Here is a 12,183-nt window from a genome sequence, read left to right on the forward strand (position 1 = left end):
CCTCTCCATATCTCTTTTTTCCTCTCCTCACTTACTCTTTCTCTCCCTCTCCCCCTCCCACTCCTCTCCTCCCCCCCCCACCCTCCCCCCACCCCTCCCTTTTCCCCCCACCCCCTCCCCCCACCCCTCCCCCCACCCCTCCCTTTTCCCCCCCACCCCTCCCCATTCCCCCCCCACACCCCTCCCTCTTCCCCCCCACCCCACCCTCTTCCCCCCCACCCCTCCCTCTTCCCCCCACCCCTCCTCTTCCCCCCCACCCCTCCCTCTTCCCCCCCACCCCTCCCTCTTCCCCCCCACCCTCTTCCCCCCACCCCTCCCCTTCCCCCGCACCCCTTCTCTCTCCCCTCCCTCCCCCATCCTCTCCCTCCTCCCATCCCTCTCCCTCCCCCCCATCCCTCTCTCCCCATCCCTCCCCATCCCTCTCTCTCTCCCTCCCCATCCCTCTCTTTCTCCCTCCCCATCCCTCTCTCTCTCCCTCCCCATCCCTCTCTCTCTCCCTCCCCATCCCTCTCTCTCTCCCTCCCCTCTCTCCCTCCTCATCCCTCCCCATCCCTCCCCACCCCTTCCCTACCACTCTCCACCCTTCCCTCCCCCTTCATTCCCCATCCCCCTCACTCTCTTTCCCTCCCAATCCCGCTCCACTCACTCTTTCCCTCCCCATCCTTCTCTCTCATTCCCCATCCCTCTCCCCCACTCCCCATCCCTCTCGCCCACTCCCTCTTCCCCTCCCCATCCATTTTTCCCACTCACTATCTTCCTCACCATCCTTCTTCTCCACTCACACACTCTCCCTCCCCTTGCCTCTCCTTCCCCATTCCTCTCCTTCCCCATCCCTCTCCCCAGTCTCCCTCTCCCCACACTCCCTCCCCAGTCTCCCTCTCCCCATACTCCCTCCCCATCCCTCTCCCCACACTCCCTCCCCATCCCACTCCCCCCTTCTTGTCCCTCTCCCCCACTGCCTCTCTCTCCTTCCCCATCCCTCTTCCCCATTCACTCTCCCTCCCCATCCCTCTCACATATTCACTCTCTCTCCCACCCAATCCCTCTCCCCACTCCCTCCCTCCCCATCCCTCTCTCTCCCTCCCTCCCCATCCCTCTCCCTGCCCTCCCTGATCTCTCACCCTCTGCCTGATACAGGTTGAGCCCGGTGTATGCGGGCGGGGCGGAGCCGGGGGCGCCGGTGCGCACGGCGAAGGCGGAGAAACGCCTGCAGGAGCGTCTGAGAGTGCAGAGTCCGGAGCTGACAGAGCAGGAGAAGCAGCTCTCACCTGCAGAGCGCAGAGCGGTGCAAGCGGAGAAGAGAGCCATGTGGAGAGCAGCAAGGTGAGACCCGGCATACACACCATACCCGGCATACACACCATACCCGGCATACACGCCATACACGCCATACACGCCATACACGCCATACCCGGCATACACGCCATACCCGGCATACACGCCATACCCGGCATACACGCCATACCCGCCATACACGCCATACACGCCATACACGCCATACACACCATACCCGGCATACACGCCATACCCGGCATACACGCCATACACGCCATACACACCATACCCGGCATACACGCCATACCCGGCATACACGCCATACACGCCATACACACCATACCCGGCATACACACCATACCCGGCATACACAGCATGCAGACAAAAGTGCCACGGGGAGAGCAGCAAGGTGAGACCCGGCATACACGCCATACACGCCATACACACCATACACACCATACACACCATACACACCATACACACCATACACACCATACACACCATACACAGCAAGCGGAGAAGAGAGCCATGTGGAGAGCAGCAAGGTGAGACGCGGCATACACACCATACACGCCATACACGCCATACACAGCATGCGGACAGATGTGCCACGGGGAGAGCAGCAAGGTGAGACCCGGCATACACGCCATACACAGCATGCGGACAAAAGTGCCTTACACTGCATACACGCCATACACTGCATACACGCCATACACTGCATACACTGCATACACGCCATACACTGCATACACGCCATACACTGCATACACGCCTTACACTGCATACACGCCATACACTGCATACACGCCTTACACTGCATACACGCCATACACGCCATACACTGCATACACGCCTTACACTGCATACACGCCTTACACTGCATACACGCCTTACACTGCATACACGCCTTACACTGCATACACGCCTTACACTGCATACAAGCCTTACACTGCATACACGCCATACACGCCTTACACTGCATACACGTCTTACACTGCATACACGTCTTACACTGCATACACGCCTTGCACTGCATACACGCCTTGCACTTCATACACGCCTTACACTGCATACACGCCTTACACTGCATACACGCCTTACACTGCATACACGCCTTACACTGCATACACGCCTTACACTGCATACACGCCTTACACTGCATACACGCCTTACACTGCATACACACCGTACACACCTTACACTGCATACACGCCTTACACTGCATACGCACCATACGCTGCATACGCACCATACACTGCATACACACCATACACACCTTACACTACATACACACCATACACACCATACACTGCATACACACCATACACTGCATACACTGCATACACTGCATACACTGCATACACTACATACACACCATACACACCATACACACCATACACTGCATACACTGCATACACTGCATACACTGCATACACTACATACACTACATACACTACATACACACCATACACACCATACACTGCATACACTGCATACACTGCATACACACCATACACGGCATGCAGACAAAAGTGCCATGTGGAGAGCAGCAAGGTGAGACACACATACGCCATACACGGCAAGCGGAGAAAAGAGATTAGTGGAGAGCAGCAAGGTGAGACGTCTACACAACTACACAACATCACAACACATGGCACTGCAAGTAGAGAATGTGGAGAGTTGCAGGGTGAATCCGCTACACAAATGTGCATGTATTGTGTGATTGTGTATAGGGGTTTGTTAATAAACTGCGATAGCATTGGGCGCTATGGCGCGGAAACGGTCAGCGCTGCCGCAGGTTAATGGATGCACGCTGCCCGCTCAGCGGCGCGATGCCCCATCTCAATGTGACCTGCACTTTCAGCTGTGCCAGAGGGGCAAAAGGGGAACGTTTCCTGATAACACGCTGTGCGCAGAGGGGCAAAAGGGGAACGTTTCCTGATAACACGCTGTGCGCAGAGGGGTAAAAGGGGAACGTTTCCTGATAACAAGCTGTGCGCAGAGGGGTAAAAGGGGAACGTTTCCTGATAACAAGCTGTGCGCAGAGGGGTAAAAGGGGAACGTTTCCTGATAACAAGCTGTGCGCAGAGGGGCAAAAGGGGAACGTTTCCTGATAACAAGCTGTGCGCAGAGGGGTAAAAGGGGAACGTTTCCTGATAACAAGCTGTGCGCAGAGGGGCAAAAGGGGAACGTTTCCTGATAACAAGCTGTGCGCAGAGGGGCAAAAGGGGAACGTTTCCTGATAACAAGCTGTGCGCAGAGGGGCAAAAGGGGAACGTTTCCTGATAACACGCTGTGCGCATAGGGGTAAAAGGGGAACGTTTCCTGATAACACGCTGTGCGCAGAGGGGTAAAAGGGGAACGTTTCCTGATAACACGCTGTGCGCAGAGGGGTAAAAGGGGAACGTTTCCTGATAACAAGCTGTGCGCAGAGGGGTAAAAGGGGAACGTTTCCTGATAACACGCTGTGCGCAGAGGGGTAAAAGGGGAACGTTTCCTGATAACACGCTGTGCGCAGAGGGGTAAAAGGGGAACGTTTCCTGATAACACGCTGTGCGCAGAGGGGTAAAAGGGGAACGTTTCCTGATAACACGCTGTGCGCAGAGGGGCAAAAGGGGAACGTTTCCTGATAACACGCTGTGCGCAGAGGGGCAAAAGGGGAACGTTTCCTGATAACAAGCTGTGCGCAGAGGGGCAAAAGGGGAATGTTTCCTGATAACACGCTGTGCGCAGAGGGGCAAAAGGGGAACGTTTCCTGATAACACGCTGTGCGCAGAGGGGCAAAAGGGGAACGTTTCCTGATAACACGCTGTGCGCAGAGGGGTAAAAGGGGAACGTTTCCTGATAACACGCTGTGCGCAGAGGGGTAAAAGGGGAATGTTTCCTGATAACACGCTGTGCGCAGAGGGGCAAAAGGGGAACGTTTCCTGATAACACGCTGTGCGCAGAGGGGCAAAAGGGGAACGTTTCCTGATAACACGCTGTGCGCAGAGGGGCAAAAGGGGAACGTTTCCTGATAACACGCTGTGCGCAGAGGGGCAAAAGGGGAACGTTTCCTGATAACACGCTGTGCGCAGAGGGGCAAAAGGGGAACGTTTCCTGATAACAAGCTGTGCGCAGAGGGGTAAAAGGGGAACGTTTCCTGATAACAAGCTGTGCGCAGAGGGGTAAAAGGGGAACGTTTCCTGATAACAAGCTGTGCGCAGAGGGGTAAAAGGGGAACGTTTCCTGATAACAAGCTGTGCGCAGAGGGGCAAAAGGGGAACGTTTCCTGATAACAAGCTGTGCGCAGAGGGGCAAAAGGGGAACGTTTCCTGATAACACGCTGTGCGCAGAGGGGTAAAAGGGGAACGTTTCCTGATAACACGCTGTGCGCAGAGGGGCAAAAGGGGAACGTTTCCTGATAACACGCTGTGCGCAGAGGGGCAAAAGGGGAACGTTTCCTGATAACACGCTGTGCGCAGAGGGGCAAAAGGGGAACGTTTCCTGATAACACGCTGTGCGCAGAGGGGTAAAAGGGGAACGTTTCCTGATAACACGCTGTGCGCAGAGGGGCAAAAGGGGAACGTTTCCTGATAACACGCTGTGCGCAGAGGGGTAAAAGGGGAACGTTTCCTGATAACACGCTGTGCGCAGAGGGGCAAAAGGGGAACGTTTCCTGATAACACGCTGTGCGCAGAGAGGTAAAAGGGGAACGTTTCCTGATAACAAGCTGTGCGCAGAGGGATAAAAGGGGAAAGTTTCCTGATAACACGCTGTGCACAGAGGGGTAAAAGGGGAAACTTTCCTGATAACAAGCTGTGCGCAGAGGGGCAAAAGGGGAAAGTTTCCTGATAACACGCTGTGCGCAGAGAGGTAAAAGGGGAACGTTTCCTGATAACAAGCTGTGCGCAGAGGGATAAAAGGGGAAAGTTTCCTGATAACACGCTGTGCACAGAGGGGTAAAAGGGGAAAGTTTCCTGATAACAAGCTGTGCGCAGAGGGGCAAAAGGGGAAAGTTTCCTGATAACACGCTGTGCGCAGAGGGGCAAAAGGGGAAAGTTTCCTGATAAGCTGTGCACAGAGGGGTAAAAGGGGAACGTTTCCTGATAACACGCTGTGCGCAGAGGGGCAAAAGGGGAACGTTTCCTGATAACACGCTGTGCACAGAGGGGCAAAAGGGGAACGTTTCCTGATAACACGCTGTGCACAGAGGGGCAAAAGGGGAACGTTTCCTGATAACACGCTGTGCGCAGAGGGGCAAAAGGGGAACGTTTCCTGATAACACGCTGTGCGCAGAGGGGTAAAAGGGGAACGTTTCCTGATAACACGCTGTGCACAGAGGGGTAAAAGGGGAACGTTTCCTGATAACACGCTGTGCACAGAGGGGTAAAAGGGGAACGTTTCCTGATAATAAGCTGTGCGCAGAGGGGTAAAAGGGGAACGTTTCCTGATAACACGCTGTGCACAGAGGGGTAAAAGGAGAACGTTTCCTGATAACACGCTGTGCGCAGAGGGGTAAAAGGGGAACGTTTCCTGATAACAAGCTGTGCGCAGAGGGGTAAAAGGGGAGCGTTTCCTGATAACACGCTGTGCGCAGAGGGGTAAAAGGGGAACGTTTCCTGATAACACGCTGTGCACAGAGGGGTAAAAGGGGAAAGTTTCCTGATAACACGCTGTGCGCAGAGGGGCAAAAGGGGAACGTTTCCTGATAAACTGTGCGCAGAGGGATAAAAGGGGAACGTTTCCTGATAACACGCTGTGCACAGAGGGGTAAAAGGGGAACGTTTCCTGATAAGCTGTGCACAGAGGGGTAAAAGGGGAACGTTTCCTGATAAGCTGTGCACAGAGGGGTAAAAGGGGAACGTTTCCTGATAACAAGCTGTGCGCAGAGGGGTAAAAGGGGAACGTTTCCTGATAACAAACTGTGCGCAGAGGGGTAAAAGGGGAACGTTTCCTGATAACACGCTGTGTGCAGAGGGGTAAAAGGGGAACGTTTCCTGATAACACGCTGTGCGCAGAGAGGTAAAAGGGGAACGTTTCCTGATAACACGCTGTGCGCAGAGGGGTAAAAGGGGAACGTTTCCTGATAACACGCTGTGCGCAGAGAGGTAAAAGGGGAACGTTTCCTGATAACACGCTGTGCGCAGAGGGGCAAAAGGGGAACGTTTCCTGATAACAAACTGTGCGCAGAGGGGCAAAAGGGGAACGTTTCCTGATAACAAGCTGTGCGCAGAGGTGTAAAAGGGGAACGTTTCCTGATAACAAGCTGTGCGCAGAGGGGTAAAAGGGGAACGTTTCCTGATAACAAGCTGTGCGCAGAGGGGTAAAAGGGGAACGTTTCCTGATAACATGCTGTGCGCAGAGGGGTAAAAGGGGAACGTTTCCTGATAAGCTGTGCGCAGAGGGGTAAAAGGGGAACGTTTCCTGATAAGCTGTGCACAGAGGGGTAAAAGGGGAACGTTTCCTGATAACAAGCTGTGCGCAGAGGGGTAAAAGGGGAACGTTTCCTGATAACAAGCTGTGCGCAGAGGGGTAAAAGGGGAACGTTTCCTGATAACACGCTGTGCGCAGAGGGGTAAAAGGGGAACGTTTCCTGATAACACGCTGTGCGCAGAGGGGTAAAAGGGGAACGTTTCCTGATAACACGCTGTGCGCAGAGGGGTAAAAGGGGAACGTTTCCTGATAACACGCTGTGCGCAGAGGGGTAAAAGGGGAACGTTTCCTGATAACAAGCTGTGCGCAGAGGGGTAAAAGGGGAACGTTTCCTGATAACAAGCTGTGCGCAGAGGGGTAAAAGGGGAACGTTTCCTGATAACAAGCTGTGCGCAGAGGAGTAAAAGGGGAACGTTTCGTGATTAAAAGCTGTGCGCAGAGGGGTAAAAGGGGAACGTTTCGTGATAAAAAGCTGTGCGTTTTCCTTCTGTTTGTCATTGTTTTTATATTCTGCCATAAATACCAAGTAAGCGGATACCAGAGCAGCCGCACCGCCTGATCTCTCTCCTGTTACTCCTCTCTGAGGCTTCTCTCTCCCCCCTCTCCTCTGGGGTTTCTCTCTTCCCCCCCTCTCCTCTGGGGCTTCTCTCTTTCCCCCTCTCCTCTGGGGTTTCTCTCTCCCCCCTCTCCCCTGGGGCTTCTCTCTTTCCACCTTCTCTGGGGTACTCTCTCCTTCTCTGGGGTACTCTCTCCTTCTCTGGGGTTTCTCTCTTTCCCCCCTCCTTCTCTGGGGTTCACTCTATTTCTCTCTCTCTTTCTTCCCCTCCTTCTCTGGGGTTCTCTCTTTTCGTTCTCTCTCTCTCGTTCTCTCTCTCTCATGCTCTCTCTCTCTCTCTTTCGTTCTCGCTCTCTCTCTCTCTCGTTCTCTCGTTCTCTCTCTCTCGCTCTCTCTCTCTCTCTCTCGTTCTCTCTCTCTCCTCCTCTGGGGTTTCTCTCTTCCTCCCTCTCCTCTGGGGTTTCTCTCTTCCCCCCTCTCCTCTGGGGTTTCTCTCTTCCTCCCTCTCCTCTGGGGTTTCTCTCTTCCCCCCTCTCCTCTGGGGTTTCTCTCTTCCCCCCTCTCCTCTGGGGTTTCTCTCTTCCCCCCTCTCCTCTGGGGTTTCTCTCTTCCTCCCTCTCCTCTGGGGTTTCTCTCTTCCCCCCTCTCCTCTGGGGCTTCTCTATTCCCCCCTCTCCTCTGGGTCTTCTCTCTTCCCCCCCCTCTCCTTTGAGGTTTCTCTCTTCCCCCCTCTCCTCTGGGGTTTCTCTCTTCCTCCCTCTCCTCTGGGGTTTCTCTCTTTCCACCTCCTTCTCTGGGGTACTCTCTCCCTCTCCTTCTCTGGGGTACTCTCTCCTTCTCTGGGGTTTCTCTCTTTCCCTCCTCCTTCTCTGGGATTTCTTTCTTTCCCCCCTCCTTCTCTGGGGTTCACTCTCTTTCTCTCTCTCTCTTTCTTCCCCTCCTCTGGGGTTCTCTCTCTCTCGTTCTCTCTCTCTCGTTCTCTCGTTCTCTCTCTCTCTAGTTCTCTCTCGTTCTCTCTCTCTGTCTCTCTCTCGTTCTCTCTCTCTCCTCCTCTGGGGGTTCTCCCTCTCCTCTGGGTTCTCTCTCTCTCTTTCCTGTGTATATAGGGTGTTTTAGATTCCTCCTGATCTCCTTTCCTCACTGTGTGACTCTCTCCTTTCTCTCTCCTCTCCCTCCGCTGTCTCGCTCCCTGTCTCTGCGTGCAGTACTCTGGAGGACAGTATTAAGCAGTATGAGCAGTCTCTGGCCAGGAAGCTGTACCAGTCCCGTCAGCACAGGCCTCATACCCCCGAAGACAGCAGCAGGTGTGAGCGGGACACACACACACACACACACCCATTGCAGACACTTTGCATGTGTGTTGGCAGTTGGCACTACACGTGCTGAGTTATGCCGACCTCAGTTCCTTGTGTACTCACTAACCCAGAGCGGCTAACGCACCGCCGCTGCATGCACACCCTGGGGAATACGCGCAATGCCGCTGCATGCACACCCTGGGGAATCCGCACAGTGCCGCTGCATGCACACCCTGGGGAATCCGTGCACCGCCACTGCATGCACACCCTGGGGAATCCGCACAGTGCCGCTGCATGCACACCCTGGGGAATCCGCACAGTGCCGCTGCATGCACACCCTGGGGAATCCGCGCACCGCCATTGCCTGCACACCCTGGGGAATCCGCACAGTGCCACTGCCTGCACACCCTGGGGAATCGGCGCAGTGCCACTGCATGCACACCCTGGGGAATCGGGGCAGTGCCACTGCCTGCACACCCTGGGGAATCCGCACAGTGCCGCTGCATGCACACCCTGGGGAATCCGCACAGTGCCATTGCCTGCACACCCTGGGGAATACGCGCAGTGCCACTGCCTGCACACCCTGGGGAATCCGCACAGTGCCACTGCATGCACACCCTGGGGAATCCGCGCAGTGCCACTGCATGCACACCCTGGGGAATCCGCGCAGTGCCACTGCATGCACACCCTGGGGAATACGCGCAGTGCCACTGCCTGCACACCCTGGGGGATCGGGGCAGTGTCACTGCATGCACACCCTGGGGAATACGCGCAGTGCCACTGCCTGCACACCCTGGGGAATCCGCACAGTGCCGCTGCATGCACACCCTGGGGAATCCGCACAGTGCCATTGCCTGCACACCCTGGGGAATACGCGCAGTGCCACTGCCTGCACACCCTGGGGAATCCGCACAGTGCCACTGCATGCACACCCTGGGGAATCCGCGCAGTGCCACTGCATGCACACCCTGGGGAATCCGCGCAGTGCCACTGCATGCACACCCTGGGGAATACGCGCAGTGCCACTGCCTGCACACCCTGGGGAATCGGGGCAGTGTCACTGCATGCACACCCTGGGGAATCCGCGCAGTGCCACTGCCTGCACACCCTGGGGAATCCGCGCACCGCCACTGCCTGCACACCCTGGGGAATCGGCGCAAAGCCACTGCATGCACACCCCGGGGAATCCGCGCACCGCCACTGCATGCACACCCTGGGGAATCCACGCACCGCCACTCCATGCACACCCTGGGGAATCCGCACAGTGCCACTGCATGCACACCCTGGGGAATACGCGCACCGCCACTGCATGCACACCCTGGGGAATACGCGCAGTGCCACTGCATGCACACCCTGGGGAATACGCGCAGTGCCACTGCATGCACACCCTGGGGAATCCGCGCAGTGCCACTGCCTGCCCACCCTGGGGAATCCGCGCAGTGCCACTGCCTGCACACCCTGGGGAATCCGCGCAGTGCCACTGCATGCACACCCTGGGGAATCCGCACAGTGCCACTGCCTGCACACCCTGGGGAATACGCGCAGTGCCACTGCCTGCACACCCTGGGGAATACGCGCAGTGCCACTGCCTGCACACCCTGGGGAATCCGCACAGTGCCACTGCCTGCACACCATGGGGAATCCGCGCAGTGCCACTGCATGCACACCCTGGGGAATCCGCGCAGTGCCACTGCATGCACACCCTGGGGAACCGGCGCAGTGCCACTGCCTGCACACCCTGGGGAATCCGCGCAGTGCCACTGCATGCACACCTTGGGGAATCCGCGCAGTGCCACTGCCTGCACACCATGGAGAATCCGCGCAGTGCCACTGCATGCACACCTTGGGGAATCCGCGCAGTGCCACTGCCTGCACACCATGGGGAATCCGCGCAGTGCCACTGCATGCACACCTTGGGGAATCCGCGCAGTGCCACTGCCTGCACACCCTGGGGAATCCGCGCACCGCCACTGCATGCACACCCTGGGGAATACGCGCACCGCCACTGCCTGCACAACATGGGGAATCCGCGCAGTGCCACTGCCTGCACACCCTGGGGAATCCGCGCAGTGTCACTGCATGCACACCTTGGGGAAATCCGCGCAGTGCCACTGCCTGCACACCATGGGGAATCCGCGCAGTGCCACTGCCTGCACACCCTGGGGAATCTGCGCAGTGCCACTGCCTGCACATCCTGGGGAATCCGCGCAGTGCCACTGCCTGCACACCCTGGGGAATCCGCGCAGTGCCACTGCCTGCACACCATGGGGAATCCGCGCAGTGCCACTGCATGCACACCTTGGGGAATCCGCGCAGTGCCACTGCATGCACACCCTGGGGAATCCGCGCAGTGCCACTGCATGCACACCCTGGGGAATCCGCGCAGTGCCACTGCCTGCACACCCTGGGGAATATGCGCAGTGCCACTGCCTGCACACCCTGGGGAATCCGCGCAGTGCCACTGCCTGCACACCATGGGGAATCCGCGCACCGCCACTGCATGCACACACTGGGGAATCCGCGCAGTGCCATTGCCTGCACACCTTGGGGAATCCGCACAGTGCCACTGCCTGCACACCCTGGGGAATCCGTGCAGTGCCACTGAATGCACACCCTGGGGAATCCGCGCAGTGCCACTGCATGCACACCCTGGAGAATCTGCACAGTGTCACTGCATGCACAGTGCCACTGCATGCACACCCTGGGGAATCGGCGCAGTGCCACTGCATGCACACCCTGGGGAATCGGCGCAGTGCCACTTCCTGCACACCCTCGGGAATCCGTGCAGTGCCACTGCATGCACACCCTGGGGAATCCGCGCACCGCCACTGCCTGCACACCCTGGGGAATCCATGCAGTGCCACTGCCTGCACACCCTGGGGAATCCGTGCAGTGCCACTGCATGCGCACCCTGGGGAATCGGCGCAGTGCCACTGCATGCGCACCCTGGGGAATACGCACAGTGGCACTGCATGCACACCCTGGGAAATCCGCGCAGTGTCACTGCCTGCACACCCTGGGAAATCCGCGCAGTGTCACTGCCTGCACACCCTGGGGAATCGGCGCAGTGCCACTGCCTGCACACCCTTTGGAATCCGCGCAGTGCCACTGCATGCACACCATGGGGAATCGGCGCAGTGCCACTGCATGCACACCCTGGGGAATAGGCGCAGTGCCACTGCATGCACACCTTAAGGAAATCCGCGCAGTGCCACTGCATGCACACCCTGGGGAATCCGTGCACCGCCACTGCATGCACACCCTGGGGAATCCGCGCACCACCACTGCATGCACACCCTGGGGAATACGCGCACCGCCACTGCATGCACACCCTGGGGAATATGAGCAGTGCCACTGCATGCACACCCTGGGGAGTACGCGCAGTGCCACTGCATGCACACCCTGGGGAATCCGCGCAGTGCCACTGCATGCACACCCTGGGGAATCCGCGCAGTGCAACTGCATGCACACCCTGGGGAATCCGCGCAGTGCCACTGCCTGCACACCCTGGGGAATCCGCGCAGTGCCACTGCATGCACACCCTGGGGAATACGCGCAGTGCCACTGCCTCCACACCCTGGGGAATCCGTGCAGTGCCACTGCCTGCACACACTGGGGAATCCGCGCAGTGCCACTGCCTCC

The 12,183-nt window shown here is 57.5% G+C and overlaps 1 protein-coding gene across 1 annotated transcript in view; it reads left to right on the forward strand.

Annotated features, from left to right (window-relative positions):
- The window catches only part of LOC142481709 (protein scribble homolog), a 78,323-nt gene that overhangs the window by 31,399 nt on the left and 34,741 nt on the right, over window positions 1-12,183 (forward strand). The window contains exons 2-3 of the mRNA XM_075582962.1: window positions 1,138-1,323; window positions 8,452-8,550. Coding sequence (XP_075439077.1) covers window positions 1,138-1,323; window positions 8,452-8,550 — 285 coding nt within the window. The remainder of the gene's footprint in view (window positions 1-1,137; window positions 1,324-8,451; window positions 8,551-12,183) is intronic.

Source organism: Ascaphus truei, chromosome 2 (assembly GCF_040206685.1).
Source record: "Ascaphus truei isolate aAscTru1 chromosome 2, aAscTru1.hap1, whole genome shotgun sequence".
Taxonomy (NCBI): Eukaryota; Metazoa; Chordata; class Amphibia; order Anura; family Ascaphidae; genus Ascaphus; species Ascaphus truei.